Consider the following 15,872-nt stretch of genomic DNA (forward strand, 5'->3'; position numbering starts at 1 on the left):
CTCTTTCCTTTCTTTAAGCTTTTTGAGAAAAGGTCTCATATAGCCCACACTGGCCTCAAATTCTTGATCATCCTGCCTCAGTCTCCAGTCTCCCAAGTTCCTGGATTATAGGTACGCACCACCATACATGGCTTTCTCTTGGCTTTTTTTTTTTTTTCTCCAAGCAGGATCTCACACAACCCAAGCTAGCCCTAAACCTTGACTTTGACTTGATCCTCCTGCCTTCACCTCCCAAGTACTAGGATCACAAGCATGTGCCACCACATGTGTAGTTCTAGGGATCAAATCCAGGGCCTTATGCATGCTAAGTAGGCACTCTACCAACTGAGCTACATTCCCAGCCCCATCTCTTGGCTCCTTTCAAGCATACACTCCATGGTCTAACTGTAATCACCATGTCGCAAACAGTTTTCTCTTGAATTTATTCCTTCTAACTGAAATGTTGTGTTCTTTGATAACTTTGAATGGTATCAGATTCAAGGAGAGAAGTTGGTTCAGGCCACACTTTCAACAGCTCTAGTTGAAGTATTTTCTGGCTTCTGAAACTGGACTGGGTGGACCCCTCTTCCTATGTGCCCCTCCCCCTATTTGCTGAATCAGCTCTAACATGAAACAGGAAATGCGAACCAGGAAATGCCTGGAGGACCCTGGCTTTGCTGTTCTCTCCCTTACCCCCAGATGCTAAGGATTAAACACAGGGCCTTGGGTATACTAGGCAGGTACTCTACCACAAGCTATATCCCAGCCTGAACATTTTCCTTTTTGATGAGATATAGTTCACATGCTACACCACAATTTTAGGACTTTTTCATCATTCCCCAAAGAAAGCCCCTATCAGCTGGGCATGGTGGCGCATGCCTTTAATCCCAGCACTTGGGAGGCAGAGGCAGGCGGATCTTTGTGAGTTTGAGGCCAGCCTGGTCTTCATTAGTGAATCCAGGCAGCTGGGGCTACAGGGAGATCTTGTCTCAAAAAGACCAAAAAAAAAAGAAAGCCCCAATCATCAGCAGTCACCTCCTCCAACCACTAATCTCCTTTCTGTCTTAATAGATTCTTAATATTTCATATAAATGAACCATCCACCTATTGTCTGTTATTTCTGGCTTCTTACCCTTGACACAATGCTTTCAAAGTCCAGTGGTGCTTAATTTTTTAAAAAAATTTTATGTGTATGAGCATATTGCCTGCATATAGGTAAGTGTACGCGTATCATGCAATGCTTGCAGAGGACAGAGGAGGCTGTCGGATCCCCTGGGACTGGAGTTACGGACAGTTGTTAGCTGCCATGTGGTTGCTGGGATTCGAACCTGTGTCTTCTGCAAGAACAACCAGTGTTCTTAACCACTGAGCCATCTCTCCAGCCCCGGTGCTTCATTTTTTTATGTTTGAGACTTGTTCTGAATATCAGACTGGCCTGAAACTTAGGCTGACCTTGAACTTGAGTTCTTCCTGGCTCTGCCTTCTGAGTGCCAGGATTAAAGACAAACACCACCACACTTAGCTTTTTCTTTCATTCCTTAAAAAAATAGTTAACTTGTTATTATTATTATTATTATTATTATTATTTGTGTGTGTGTGTGAGAGAGAGAGAGAGAGATATGTGTGAGTATGGGCATTCAACTACTATGGCACATGTGTGTAGAGGTCAGGGGACAATTTTGGGGAGTTGGTTCTTTCTCTTCACCATGGATTTCCAGCATCAAACACACAGAAAACACCTTTACCCACTGACACCTTCACCCACTGAGCCATCCCACCAGCCCTTCTTCACTCCTTTTTAATATGGAATAACATTTCAAGATATGGACATTCTACATCCATTCACTGAGTGGGATCTGCACTGTTTTGGCCTTCTAGTTATTATGATAAGACTGCAATAAATATGCATGTACATTTTTATGTGAACATATAATTTCTCATAGAGTGATATTTAAGCCTTTTGAAGAACTGCCAGACTATTTTCAAAGTGGCTAGGAGGTCTTTCTTGTTGGCCCTAGGTATGTACAAGTCTGAATGACTGTAACAGAAAACATAGGAGCCCATATGTAGCTTTCAACAAATTTGTCAGGCATGGTGGTGTGTATGTGTAGTCCCAGCACTCAGAAGCCTGAGGTAGGAAGATAGCAAGTTCAAAGCCAGCACAGGCTACATAGTTTGAATCCAACCTGGGCTACATAGCAAGACTCTCTCTAAAAAAATAAAAAACAAAACAAAACAAACTTCAATTGTATGTGAGTTTTGTGTGTGTGTGTGTGTGTGTGTGTGTGTCTCTATCTGTTGGTCTGCTTGTCTGCCTATCTGTCTTTGTGTCTATATGTTCATGTGTGTGTGAAGAAGGGTGCATGTGCACATGTGTGCACATGTGGAGACCAGAGTTAAAAGATGTCAGGTGTCTTCTTCAATCACTTTCCTTTTTTTTGAAACAGGGTCTCTCACTGAACCTGGACCTTGCCAATTGGCTAGACTGGATGACCAGCAAGCCCCAGGGATCCTATCTCTGCCTTCCCAGTGCTGGGATAACAAGCATGCACCACCACACCCTGATTACTTGGGTTCTGGGGATCAAACTCAGGTCTTCACACTTGACCACCAAGCATGTTCCCAACTGAGCCATCTCCCAGTTCTGACTGGAAAGAAAAATATCATTCCCAAGATAAGTCCAGGAAGTAATCAGTAATGATGGGCAGTTTGTGGATAACTCATTCTTGGATCCCTATCCTTGAAAACAAATCTTCAGACATAGAAGAAAAGGCCTCTTCTATTCCAAGAGTTCCCAGTACCTTATAGGTATGTCTGAGGTTCAGTCTACTGAGACTGTGGTTGTCTAACTCCTGTGGTTAGTCCCAACAAGGTGGGTGCAGGCTTCTCATTTCCTATGAGGAAGCCCTCTGGCTTTCCCCCACCCTCACAAAGTCCAATAGGAAAATGGGACAATATGGTGGAAAACTGTACCTCCTCAACCTCCTTTCTTGGAGCTGTAGCAATTCTCTGTACATTCTAAGTGTGTCTCTGACATAGTTCAGCAAAACCTTTACTTCTGCATCTTTTTCTTCTCCTAGGAAACTGCTTACCCTAAATTCCATTTCACCTTTGCCAGTTCTTTTGGGTTAATTTCAGTTGGAGACAGTTCTTTCCTGTTCGGTCTTTGCTGATTCATCTTTTGCTCCTTTTTATGCCTACCCTAAGGTCTTTCTTAATTCTTGGTCTCGGCTACATTAAACCTTTTCTGAAACAAGGAGAATTATAAATAAAGACAAAACTTCTTCCACCCTGAAACAGAAACAGTTCGTGGCTCTATAACAGAAAGAAGGAATATCAAGGGATCCAAATGCCCAAGTTAGCTCTCATGGTCAGTATTGGCATCTTGCCTTGTTGAGTCTACTTAAGAAATAATTAAGATGTTGAATGACTAAAATATAATCAGAATTATGTCCTTTTGGAAACACAAACTACAGAATTTTATCAAATGTCCAAAATATAATTATAACTTTTTATAAACTTAATTGACATATCAACATATATTAATTATAATGAAATATTTACATCATACAGTCTAGTCTTTTTGGTTGTAAGCCTGAGCCTTTAAAAGCTGTGCCAGCTCTCCAGACTTATGTCTTATATGCTAATGATCTAATGAGCTAACACAGTAACAATTAAGCCTTGGGTGGTAAAAAGCTTTTACAAGATATTTTCATATTCATAATCTCATGAATGTTAAATATCCTTGTGAAGTGTTTATATGCCCATCATTATTGTTTTTCAGATAAGCAAATACACAATCACAGAACTGTTAATAAATGTATCCTCTATCACTTAGTTGGTGAATTTTTTTTTTTTTCTTTTTGACACAAGATCTCACTGTGTAGCCTAGGTTGGCCTCAAACTCACAGAGATCTGCTCCTTCTGCCTCCAGAGTGCTGGGATCAAAGGCATGTGCTACACCTGGTTTAGCTAGTTATTTGAGAACAAAACTTGAACTTGGGGCTTACTAGTAAATTCAAGGCAATATTCAATTTTATGCATGCCAACCTCCTTGGCAGATGACAGCTTTAACAACTTAGCTTGGGGTAGCTATCTTTTTGGTTTTTTTTTTAATGTGCATGAGTGTATTACCTGCAGGTAGGTAGGCAAACCCGTGTCATGCAGTGACTGTGGAGGTCAGAAGAGAACAACCTGGAACTGGAGTTACGGATGGTTGTCAGCTGTCATGTGGGTGCTGGGAACTGAACCCATGTCCTTTGCAAGAGAAGCCAGTGCACTTAACTCCTGAGCCATCTCTCCAGCCCCACAGTAACTATCTTAATAGAGATATTTGCTAGTTGTAGACCCCAGAGGTAAAGCTACTTATTACTATTCTCTTGCTTAGAATTTAGTGAATTCTTTAAAACAAAAGTCAGTTCATCTATCTACTATCTCTGTAAGAACTCAGAATATTCTTGGAGTTTTTTTTTTTTTAATCCAATTAAAGTTTATGACTGAAAGTTAATGTATTCTTTCAAAGTAAACTTCCAGTTTATTGATTTATTTTTGTTTGTGTCTTTGTTTTGAGATAGTACCTTATTTTGTAGTCCAGGATAGCCTTGAACTAGTGATCTTACTGTTTCAATCTCCTGAGTACTGTGATTATAAGTATATACCATCATGTCCAGCTTCAAGGAACATGCTTTGTTGGAGCCTTGACTGGCCTGGAACTTGCTAGGTGGCCAAGGCTAACCTTAAACTCCTGATCCTCCTTCCTCCACCTCCCAAGTGCTGAAATTATAGGTATATGCCACTACACCTGGCCTACAGTCTTATGAAGTTTCCTAAATTTTCAGTTTATATAAAATTTTTATATAAAGCTGAGCGTGGTGGCTCACGCCTTTAATTCCAGCACTTGGGAGGCAGAGACAGGCCTTGAACTCTGTGAGTTCAAGACCAGCCTGGTCTACATAGTGAGTTCTAGGCCAACTGAGGTACAGGGAGAACCTGTCTCAAAAAAAAAAAAAAGACACAAAAAAATTTTTTTATATAAAATTATCATCATCATTATCCATTAGTCACAAGTAATACTTTGCATGTTATATTGTGACAGTTTTTTCTTGCAGGTTCAATGTCATAGGCTTAAAGATGCAACTCAAAATGTTATTGTTATTATTTAAATATTATTTTTTAAAATATTTATTTATTATTATGTTGTTTTTATGTGTATTGCCTGCATGCAGGTAGGTGCATCTGTGTTACACAATGCTAGAGGAGGTTAGAAGAGAGTGTCAGATTCCCTGGAACTGGAGTTATAGATGGTTGCTAGTAGACATGTGGGTGCTAGGAATCAAACCCAGGTCCTCTGCAAGAGCAGCCAGTGCTCTGAGACACGGAGTCATCTCTCCAACCCTTTTTATTTACTATTTTTACTTTATGTGTATGAATGTACTCCCTGCATGTGTGCAAGTGCACCCATGTTGTACAATCCTGTGGAGGTCAAAAGAGGGCATGAGATCCCTGGGAACTGGAGTTACAGATGATTGCAAGCTACCATGTGGGTGCTGGGAATCAAACCCGCATCTTCTGCAAGAACAGTCATGCTCTTAACTGAGCAATCTCTCCAGCTCCCCAGAATGTTATCCCTGTGAAATTTTCCACCTCTTCCAGGAAGCTAGTTACTTACTCCTTTGTGTTTTGGAGCCTTAATAAATCTTGTTGCAGTTACACTTGGAATTGAATTGCATATTTTTGTATACTTGACCTCTCTAACACAAGCTTGAGCTCCTCACTGATGTGTATACACCCCCACCTGATTGCTTTACCCACTACAGCTTTATCTCAATGAACAGATCCTTGTCCCTCACCTCCTGGGACGTAAGAGACTGCTTGTAGCACCCTATTCTCTTGAGAGCCTCATAGCCTATTTTCCTCATCTCCATATCCAGGAAGCACATATAAGAGCACAGAGCAGACAGGAACTGTTCAAACAATGCACTTGGGCCAGGGCCACAGAGGCAATTTCAAATCTTTTCCTTTAGAATGTCTGTCTTACAAGAGTTCTAAAAGGCAGGACTAAATGAGGATGTGAGCTTCCACATCAGACTTTTTTTTATGAAGCACTCAAATAAGAGCATAAACACTTTGCAACTTGTGCTTTTGAAATCACAATGATCTCCCTTCCTTCCAGACCTAAGTCAGCAAAGTACAAAATCCTTTTTTCTTGGGAATTGCTCACCAAGGACTGGCATTTGTGATATGACTGTGTTTTTATTTCCACGTGACTTTTAATTATTTATGATCTTAATGTCATCCTCTATTAGTGATCAAAAAGTTTCTTTCTGTTCTCGTGGGATTGTCTTTGACCTGCTGAAGTGATGGGGAATTAGAAGTTTAAAAGCTACAAGAACATGCCAGTATCTTAGGTAAGCTTCAATGCTGTGAGAATATACCCAACAAGTAAGAGAGGAAAGATTTATTTTGCTCACAGTTTCAGAGGGTCCAGCCCATCATTACAGGGCAGAACAGTTCATATTGTGGTGGTCAGGAAGCAAAGAGGCTGTTTGTACCAGCTGACTTACTCCTCCCTTTTATTCCACTCAGGTCTCCAGCTTCTGGGGATGGTAGTGCCCACATTCAGGGCAGGTACATCTCTCTTTGTTAATCTTTTCTGGAAACTCTCTCACAGACATATCTGGAGGTGTGCTTTACTAATCTCATAAGCATTTATCTGGTTGTTGTTTTTTTTTTTTTTTTTTGTGTGTGTTCTCATCCTCCTCTCTACCCATCTCCCGAAAGAAAGAGAGAGAGAGAGAGAGAGAGAGAGAGAGAGAGTGTGGTGCCTCTGTGTGGTGTATGCATGGATGCACACATCTATATACATGTGGAGGTCAGAAGAGGATGCTGGGTGTCTTGGTCTACCATTTTCTGTCTTATTCCTTTGGAGAAGGTCCCCCCTGAACTAGACTGGCAGCCAGCAAACCCCATGAGCCTCCTGTCTTTTACTCCACAGCCACTGAGGTTATAGACGTTTGTGGCCATGCCCATTTTTTTCTGTGGGCCCTAGGATGTGAGCCCAGGTCCTCAAGCTTGTACATCAAGTACGCTTACCTGAGCCACCTCTCCAGTCCCAGTTTTTTTTTTTTTTTTTTTTTTTGTCTGAGACAGGGTCTCCCTGTAGCCCCAGCTGTCCTGGAACTCACTATGTAGACCAGGCAGGCCTTGAACTCACAGAGATCTGCCTGCCTCTGCCTCCCAAGTGTTGGAACTATAGGCGTGCACCACCACAGCTAGCTAGTCCCAGTTTTTAAATTCAGTTTATTTTATTTTTAAAATATTTTATTTATTATTTTTATTTTATGTGAATGAGTATATTGCCTGAATGTAGGTAAGTGCACCTATGTCGTGCAATGCCCACGGAGGACAGAAGAGGCTGTCAGATCCCCTGGAACTGGAGTTATGGTCAGTTGTTAGCTGCCATATGTGTGCTAGGATTTGAACCTGGGTCTTCCTCAAGAATAGTCAGTGTTCTTAACTGCTGAGCCATCTCTCCAGCCCTCAGTTTATTTTTTATGTGTATGTATGTATGTATGACTGAATGCATGTATGTGCACCACTTACATGCTGGCAGTTGTGAGAGTTGCCATGTAGATACTGGGAACCAAATTCAGGTCCTCTGGAAGAACAGCAAATGCTCTTAACTGCTGAACCATCTCTCCAGTCCCCAGTCCCAGTTTTATTTGCTGTTCTTGTTTTGCTTTCTTTTCATTTCTGTTTTTGAGATTAGAGTCTTGCCTCAAACTCACTCTGTAGCCCAGGCTGGCTTCCAACTTCTAACCATCCTCCTGCCTCAGTCTCCTGAGTTCTGGAATTACAAGTGTACATTGCCACACTCAGATTTCAAAGGTATTTCTCAAGTCAGTCAAGTTGACAATTGTGATTAACCATAACAAGTCTAGCCTTGTCAACCCGACAAGCAAATGCATCTCCATTTAAGACATTCCAACTATGCCCCTGTCAAATTCATGTCTATTTCATTGTACATGTGCATTTGGTCTACCTCCCTGAGTCCCAACGGCCTTAATAGTTCCAATACTGTTCAAAAGCTGAAGTCAAGATAATTCTTAGCTGTGAGCCCCTATACATCATGGAGAAACATTACATGCTCCTGACATACAATGGGAGAAAGTAAACATTACCATTTCAAAAAGAGAAACGAAGACAGCAAAGAGGAAATGTACCATAGCAAGAATGAAACACAGGACAAACACTAAGCCCTACGTGTTTCACACCTGGAAGGCTAGACTTGTTATGGCTAATCACAATTGTCAACTGGAATCTGGAGCATGTGATGAAGTGATGTGAGCTCCAACAAGCTTGGGCAGACTTTCCTCTATGGCCATTTGCAGCCTGCATGGCCTCTGTCTTGAGCTGGCTTCACTTCTTTTTCCTGCAGTTTTCCTTGGCAGGCATTCCACTTTCTTCACATGTCCAACACTCTGAGGGTACTTTAGGCTTCAGTCTCACAGCTTCATACATTAGCCTCTCAGAGACTTTCTGCAGAAACCCCTACCCTGTCTCGCCCTATCCCCAGATGTCCTTTTGGAGCCGACTGGAAGTTTCCGTGATCCTAAAACTCTTACAGTCTGTGTGCCTGCAATCTAGCATCACATGATGCTCAAGGCTGCCATCAGTTTAAGTGGCTACCAGAACTGCTTGGACCATAGTTGTCGAGCCTGTGACTGAGCATGGTGAAATGAATCCTGGGGAAATAACTTCCTGGGTTGCCCTGTGAGAACAAGAAGTGTTCTCTTCTCAGGAGAAACATATTTCAGATGAGTTTGCTCTTTCCTATCCTCGAACATGGGTAGGGTCTGGCCAATTCCTAGCATGTCCTCAAGGCATCTGTCCTATGTCTCACTGCAAACTAACTTGTTTGCTTTATAATGTCACTAAATTCTTCAAAAACCATGTCTTCCTTAGCCCCAACTTTACACAGATTGTTCTGACCAAACGTTAAGCTTTTTAAGCCTTAAGCCTCTGCCATTTTCCTCTGAGTCTCACCATAAATCTAGCTAAAAGGAGCTAGCAATAATCATGTCATAACCAGAATGTTGAGCTGCCTCCCATAACATTTAAAGACATAGACAAAATATAGACAAGTTCTTTGCCAGAATATACTACAAATGGCCCTCACATAAGTTTCCCATCTGAAATCTCATAACCAATCTTTGAAGTCCACATTTCTATTGGCAGTCTGGACCTCTGAGCTCCCATCCGAATTACCCATTATGCTGAGACTGCAGCATCCTAAGGCTTCCTAGCTCAAATATCCAAACTGCAAAATTTCTCCTGCAAACCAACTCCAGGCTTAAGAGCCATACTGAAATGTTGAGTCTCAGCAACCACTTGACTCCTGGTACCAATTTTCTATGTTAGATTTTTTTTCATCACTCTGACAGAATACCCAAAGAAACAACTCAAGGGAGGAAGGATTTATTTTGTTTAAAATGTCAGAGATTTTAGTCCATCATGGGAGAGTAGTTTATATTACGGTGGTCAGGAGGAGGGGAGGAAGAGAGGGAACAATGGAGCCAGCTTATGGAATGGTGCCACCTACATTCAAAGTAGGTCTTCCTCCTTAGTTAATCTCTGAAAATGGTGTGTTTTGCTAATTTCATAGGCACTTCTCCATCCAATCAAAGCTGACAATAAGGATTATCTACTGAAGAGAGTGCAATATTTGACATTATGGTTCACAGTGTTTTTTTTTTTTGGGTGTTTTTTTTTTTGTTTTTTTTTTTTTGCCTTTTTTGAGACAGGGTCTCCCTGTAGTCCCAGCTGTCCTGGAACTCACTATGTAGACCAGGCCGGCTTTGAACTCACAGAGGTCCCGAGTGCTAGGATTAAAGGCATGCGCCACCATGCCCGGCCCAACTCTTCTTTTTATAAGTTCCCTTGGTCACGTTGGTTTTTTTGGGGGGGGGCTTTTTGAGACAGGGTCTCCCTGTAGTCACAGCTGGCCTGGATTCTGGATTCGCTATGAAGGCCCAGCTGGCCTGGAACTCACAGAGCTCCACCTGCTTCTGCCTCACCCAGCTGGTCATGGTGTTTTATCATAGCAACAGAAAAGTAACTAATACATCTACTGACATCAGAAGATAGTGAATATAAAAGTTGTTAAAAAACAACCTTTTTGTAAAAGTAGGAATTTATTACATATATACATATATGATATGAGTAAACATAGACTAAAGGGATTTCCATAATTGTGGTCATGTAAATTTCCTTTTTATCCTTATCTATCTATCTATCTATCTATCTATCTATCTATCTATCTATTTATTTATGTTTGTTTGTTTATTTGTTTTTGGTCTTTTTGAGACAGGGTCTCCCTGTAGCCCCAGCTGACCTGGAACTTGCTATGTAGACCAGGCTGGCCTTGAACTCACAGAGATCTACCTGCCTCTGCCTCCCAAGTGCTGGGATTAAAGGCATGCACCACCACCCCTGGCTTATGAATGTAGTTCTACAATGAACTTGCATTAATTGTACAGTTATTTCAATAAAAAGAACATGCTTTTCACTATAAAACTGGAAATTATTCTTCTACAAATTGAGACTGGTCATTAAAATTTACTTACCAAGAGATTCTCCCCTGCCACACCTCTGTTGTTAAAAACCACACACCTAAAACGAGAAAAGCACTTTTGTTATTGCCATACACAATTCTTCCTAATGACAGTATTAAAGTTCGAAAAAAAAAGTTGAACTGAGGATGTAACTCGGTTGGTAGAGTTCTTGCCTAGCATTCATGAAGCCTGGGTTCAAATACCAGGACTGCATAAACTGGTTATGGTGATGCATGCCTGTAGTGCTGACACGGGGAAGTGGAGACATGAGGATCAGAAGTTCAATGTCATCCTCATCTATACAGCAAGTTTGAGATCAGCTTGGAATAGATGAGATCCTATCTCAAACAAACATCAAACAAACAGGGTTAAAAATTCTGTTCCAGGACTGGTAAGCTGGCTTAGCGGGTTAAGGCACTTGCCATCAAGCCTGACCTGAGTTTGATCCTGGGACTCACATGGTGGAAGAAGAGAACCAACTCCTGCAAGTTATTCGCTGACCTCTGCATGAGTGCTGTGGCAGGCATACACATACACACAATAAATACAATAAGTGCAATTTTTTAAAATGCTTCTTCTGCTGGGCATGGTAGCACATGCGTTTAATTCCATTAGTCAGGAGGCAGAGGCCAGCAGATCTCTATGACAATAAGTGCAATTTTTTAAAATGCTTCTTCTGCTGGGCATGGTAGCACATGCGTTTAATTCCATTAGTCAGGAGGCAGAGGCCAGCAGATCTCTATGAGTTCAAGGCCAGCCTGGTCTACACAGTGAGCTCAGGGAGACCCTATCTCAAAGACCTCCCCCCCCCAGAAAGCTTGTTCTGCTGAGCATGTTGGGACACTCTTTTAATCCTCAGTCAGGAAGCAGAGGCAGGCAGATCTCTGTGAGATTGAGGCCAGCCTGGTGTACATAGTGAGTTCTAGGCCAGCTGGGGCTATAGAGAAACCCTGTCTTAAAAAGACTCAAAAAAAAAAAATCCTTGTTCTGTGGACATAATAAAGTTCAATAATTTTCCCTACAAGCACTAAAAATCCCTTTTCTTTTCAGTACTGGGGACTGAACACAGGGTTTCATGCATGCTAAGCAAACACTTTTACCACTGAACTAAATTCACAGCTCTAAAGATTGAAAAATTCTAAACGTGGGTTCAAATTAGAAATTTACATATTGGTGTTCTGTTAGTTTTTCTTACCAAAAAGTAAATAATTTACAACTTTTTTCTATGCTTATATATGCTTCTGATAAACATTATTAAAACAATTATAAGTCAAATTAATTTTTTTTGGCTTCAAATGACTCCTCTACCCACTGTACTTGTAGAACTAATAAGAATCTACTTATATGCTAGGGAACAGCTCTTATTCCTCAAGGCTCAGCAAACATGGAGACCATAATTAAAACATTTTTAAAAGATTTATTTTATTTTTAATTATGTGTCTGTGGTGGTGGTGGGGTATGTGCCTGAATGTGGGTGTCTGTGGAGGCCAGAAGAGGGAATCCGACACCCTGGAGATGGAGTTACAGGCAGTTGGGAGCTGCTTGATGTGGGTACTGGGAACTAGTTCTGGTTCTCTGAAGAGCAGTAAGTGCTCTTAACTGTTGAGCCATCTCTCTAGGTCCTAAATTAAATTTTATGTATTTTTATTTTTTATTTTATGTGTATGAGTGCTTTGCCTGCATGTATGTAAGTGCACCCATGTTGTGCAACACCTGCAGAGGGTGCTGGACCCCCTAGAACTGGATTTAGGGATGGCTGTTAATCATCATATGAGTGCGGGGAACTGAACCCGGGTCCTCTCCAAGAGCAGCCAGTGCTCTTAACCACTGAGTCATCTCTCCAGCCTCATCTAGTCCTTAAATTAAAAAAAATAATAAATTTTTATTTATATATGAGTGTATGTGTGCGAGTGCACAAATGCCACAGTGAAAGTATGAAGAACAACTTGTAGGAGTCTGTGCTCTCTCCTTCTACCATGTGGGTCCCAGGACTGAACTTAGATAAGGCTTGGTGGCAAGTGCTTTTACCTGCTAAGCCATCTCACCAGTCCTAGAACAGAATTCTGTAAGTGGTAAAAATATTACCCCAGGTAGTGCTACAAAGTGCCTGATCTGGTAGGATGGACCAACAATATACTACTGCTTAGTGTCCAAATATTTAACTCTCATTAGTTATCTATTAACCACTACGTGTGTGTGTGTGTGTGTGTGTGTGTGTGTGTGTGTGTGTATGTGTGCCATTATGGACAAAATCCTGGACTTGTACCTATATAGGTTCTCATGGATTTTGCAAGTATATTTCATGCCAATTAAAAAATTCATTTTGGGATGGGGATGAAGAGATGGCTCAGTGGTTGAGAGCACTGACTGCTCTTGCAGAGGACCCAGGTTCAATTCCCAGCACCCACATGGTGGCTACGAGCCATCCTTAACTCCAGTTCCAGGGGAACCTGAAGCCCTCTTCTGACCTCCGAGGCATTGCATGACATGGGTGTACTCACATACATGCAGGCAATACACTCATACGCATAAAATAAAAAAAATAAAAAAATTTCATTTTGGGGACTGGAGAGGTGGCTCAGTGGTTAAGAGCACTAACTGCTCTTGCAGAAGACCCAGGTTCGAGACCTAGCACCCACATGGCAGCTACGAACCATCCTTAACCCCAGTTCCAGGGGAATCTGAAGCCCTCTTCTGACCTCCGCAACATAGGTGTACTCACATACATGCAGACAATACACTCATGCACATAAAAAATTTTTAAAATAAATAAATAAAATATTTTTTAAAAATTCATGTTGTTTTTGTCTCTTTACCTATGCAATCAAGGCCATACAAAATTCAAGCTCTCTTCATTCACAGTGCTGATCGGGCAGGTTCAGAGCAGGGATGAACTGCTGGTTCTATAGAACATGCTCAACTCTGACTCCTCTCAGGGTGCTAGAGTTCAAGGCACACCAGCTCCACTGAAGGTGATGTTCTAGATCTATTTTGCAAAGCAATTCCTTTTTGCATCTGAAATGCCGTCTATGGAATTTTTAGGTCTCACTAAGAGGAAATCAATAAACGGTTAAAAATGTTAGAAATCAGGTTGGAACTAAGATGGCTTAGTTCAGTAAAACCTACACAAAAATAAAACAAAGTAAAACAAGCTGCGTGAAGTGGAGCAATCGCAGTGCTGGGCAGCTAGCCTAACTGAATCCTTGAGTCTCAGGCAAGTGGGGGATTGCCCTAAAGAACAAGATGACTATTGACTGAGGAAAAATGTCCTCAGGCCTCCACCTCTCCCACATGTACACATGTATGCACACACTTGACTCTGTACACACACACACACAGACACACACACACACACACACACACACACACACACACACACACAGAATCTCAGAAACCAATTTTAGCGAATATATAGAAATATTAAGTTTTATCGATTCACCTAAGATATCTTTTTGGGGGGGGGATCTTTTTCAGACAGGGTCTCCCAGTAGCCCCAGCTGACCTGGAACTCCCTATGTAGACCAGGCTGGCTTTGAACTCACAGAGATCCACCTGCCTCTGCCTCCTGAGTGCTGGGACTAAAGGTGTTTGCCACCATGCCCGGCGACCTATCTTAAATATGCTACAAATACATGTTAGAAAATGTAAGGTATGCTCTGTCATCTTTTGTTCTTTCATTTTAAGAGACAAGGTCTTACTATGTTGCCCAGGCTGGTCCCAAATTCGGACTCAAGTCAGCCCTGCCTCAGCCTCCCAATTGGCGGGGACTATAGACACATTTCACCATACCTGACTCTCTTTTATCTTTTTTTTTTCTTAAAGAATAGCAAGAGAGTTGAGATATAAATAAAATGTAAGTTGGCCACTTATATTCACTTACATAAGCACCTAAGTCACTGGGGAATGGTGACCTTGGTGCAGAAGATCCTAGTCAGATAAGAACCACTTTGGAGAGCAGGATGTCTGGAGCAAGCTGTCACAAGACAGCTAGTGTGAGAAGGCCACACAGCTAGAGGGGAAAGAAGAGGATTTGTAAACCCCTGCAAAAACAGCCTATCCATCTGGGGACTGTCTTCCAAACTGCAGAGGGGGGGCCTGTGAACCTTCTCTCAGGCAACTTTGGAAAGTGGATCAGAGCTCTGGTCTCTTGTTAGAGGAGAAACTGAACTCTTTTCCCATCCATCTTAATCACCACTGTCTCCTTCTAGCTTTGGGGCAGAAGGATGAGGAAGAGTGAGGAAGCCCAATAGCCAGGCTGTCCCTCTCTCCCACCAGCTGACAAAAGGTAATGACAAGCCTCTGTGAACAGCTCTTTCCAAACAAGTTTTACAGTTTATTCCATACGCCTTTAAATGGTGCACACACAAAGAAAGCTGGATGGTTAACATTTTTCCTGTACATTTTAGCCACTTAATTTTTCTTCTCTAAATGAAGACAACAAAGAGAAGGCATACCAAATTAAGAATGAATATACTATAAAGACCTTTCTGCCACTAGAGAACACATAAACCATGTACTATGGTTTGGTCCCCCAAGGATTTGTGTGTGGAAATTTAATTTAATTGTGAGGTATTAATTTGACTATAATGTTTACAGGTGGGGCCTTTGGGAGGTGACTGGGGTTAGATCAGGTCACCAGCAAGGTATTCCTGTTACTGAAGAGGAGAAAGACCAGGGGCACATATGTGAGCACTCTGCATCTCTCACCATGTGATACCCGAGGCACCTTGGGGCTCAGCCAGCAGAAAGGTCATTACCAGATGTAGTCTCTTGACCTTGGACCTCTGTGAGTCAAATCTCTTTTTTCTATAAATACCCAGCCTCAGGTATTTCATTATAGTAATGGAAAATAGACTAATACACCAGGGAAGGAAGTGAGTTTTCTCTAATGAAGGTTAAATCAAAGGCAGACAGCTAAGTACAAAACAAGGTTTCTCAATCTTCAGTACTCTAGGTGTTTCAGATCAAATAATTCTTTGTAATCAGGCTGCCATTTATAGATTCAATGCCATACCAATCAAAATCACCATGACATTTTTCACAGAATTGGAAAAAAACATCCTAAGATTCATATGGAAGCACAAAAGACCTTGGATAGCCAAAGCAACCCTGGGTACTAAGAACAATGCTGGGGGGATTACTATACCAGATTTTAAGCTGTATTACAGAGCTACAGTCATAAAAACAACATGGTACTGGCACAAAAATAGACATATAGATCAACGGAATATTATTGAAGACCCAAATATGAGTAAATGCAATTTCAGCCACCTGATATTT

At 41.5% G+C, this 15,872-nt stretch overlaps 1 protein-coding gene across 1 annotated transcript in view; it reads right to left on the reverse strand.

Annotated features, from left to right (window-relative positions):
- Abhd3 (abhydrolase domain containing 3) overlaps positions 1–15,872 on the reverse strand; it is a 58,656-nt gene that overhangs the window by 19,912 nt on the left and 22,872 nt on the right. Inside the window, exon 4 of the mRNA XM_008826969.2 lies at positions 10,605–10,650. Within this exon, the coding sequence (XP_008825191.1) occupies positions 10,605–10,650 (46 nt within the window). The remainder of the gene's footprint in view (positions 1–10,604; positions 10,651–15,872) is intronic.

Source organism: Nannospalax galili, unplaced genomic scaffold (genome assembly GCF_000622305.1).
Source record: "Nannospalax galili isolate Female #2095 unplaced genomic scaffold, S.galili_v1.0 scaffold511, whole genome shotgun sequence".
Taxonomy (NCBI): Eukaryota; Metazoa; Chordata; class Mammalia; order Rodentia; family Spalacidae; genus Nannospalax; species Nannospalax galili.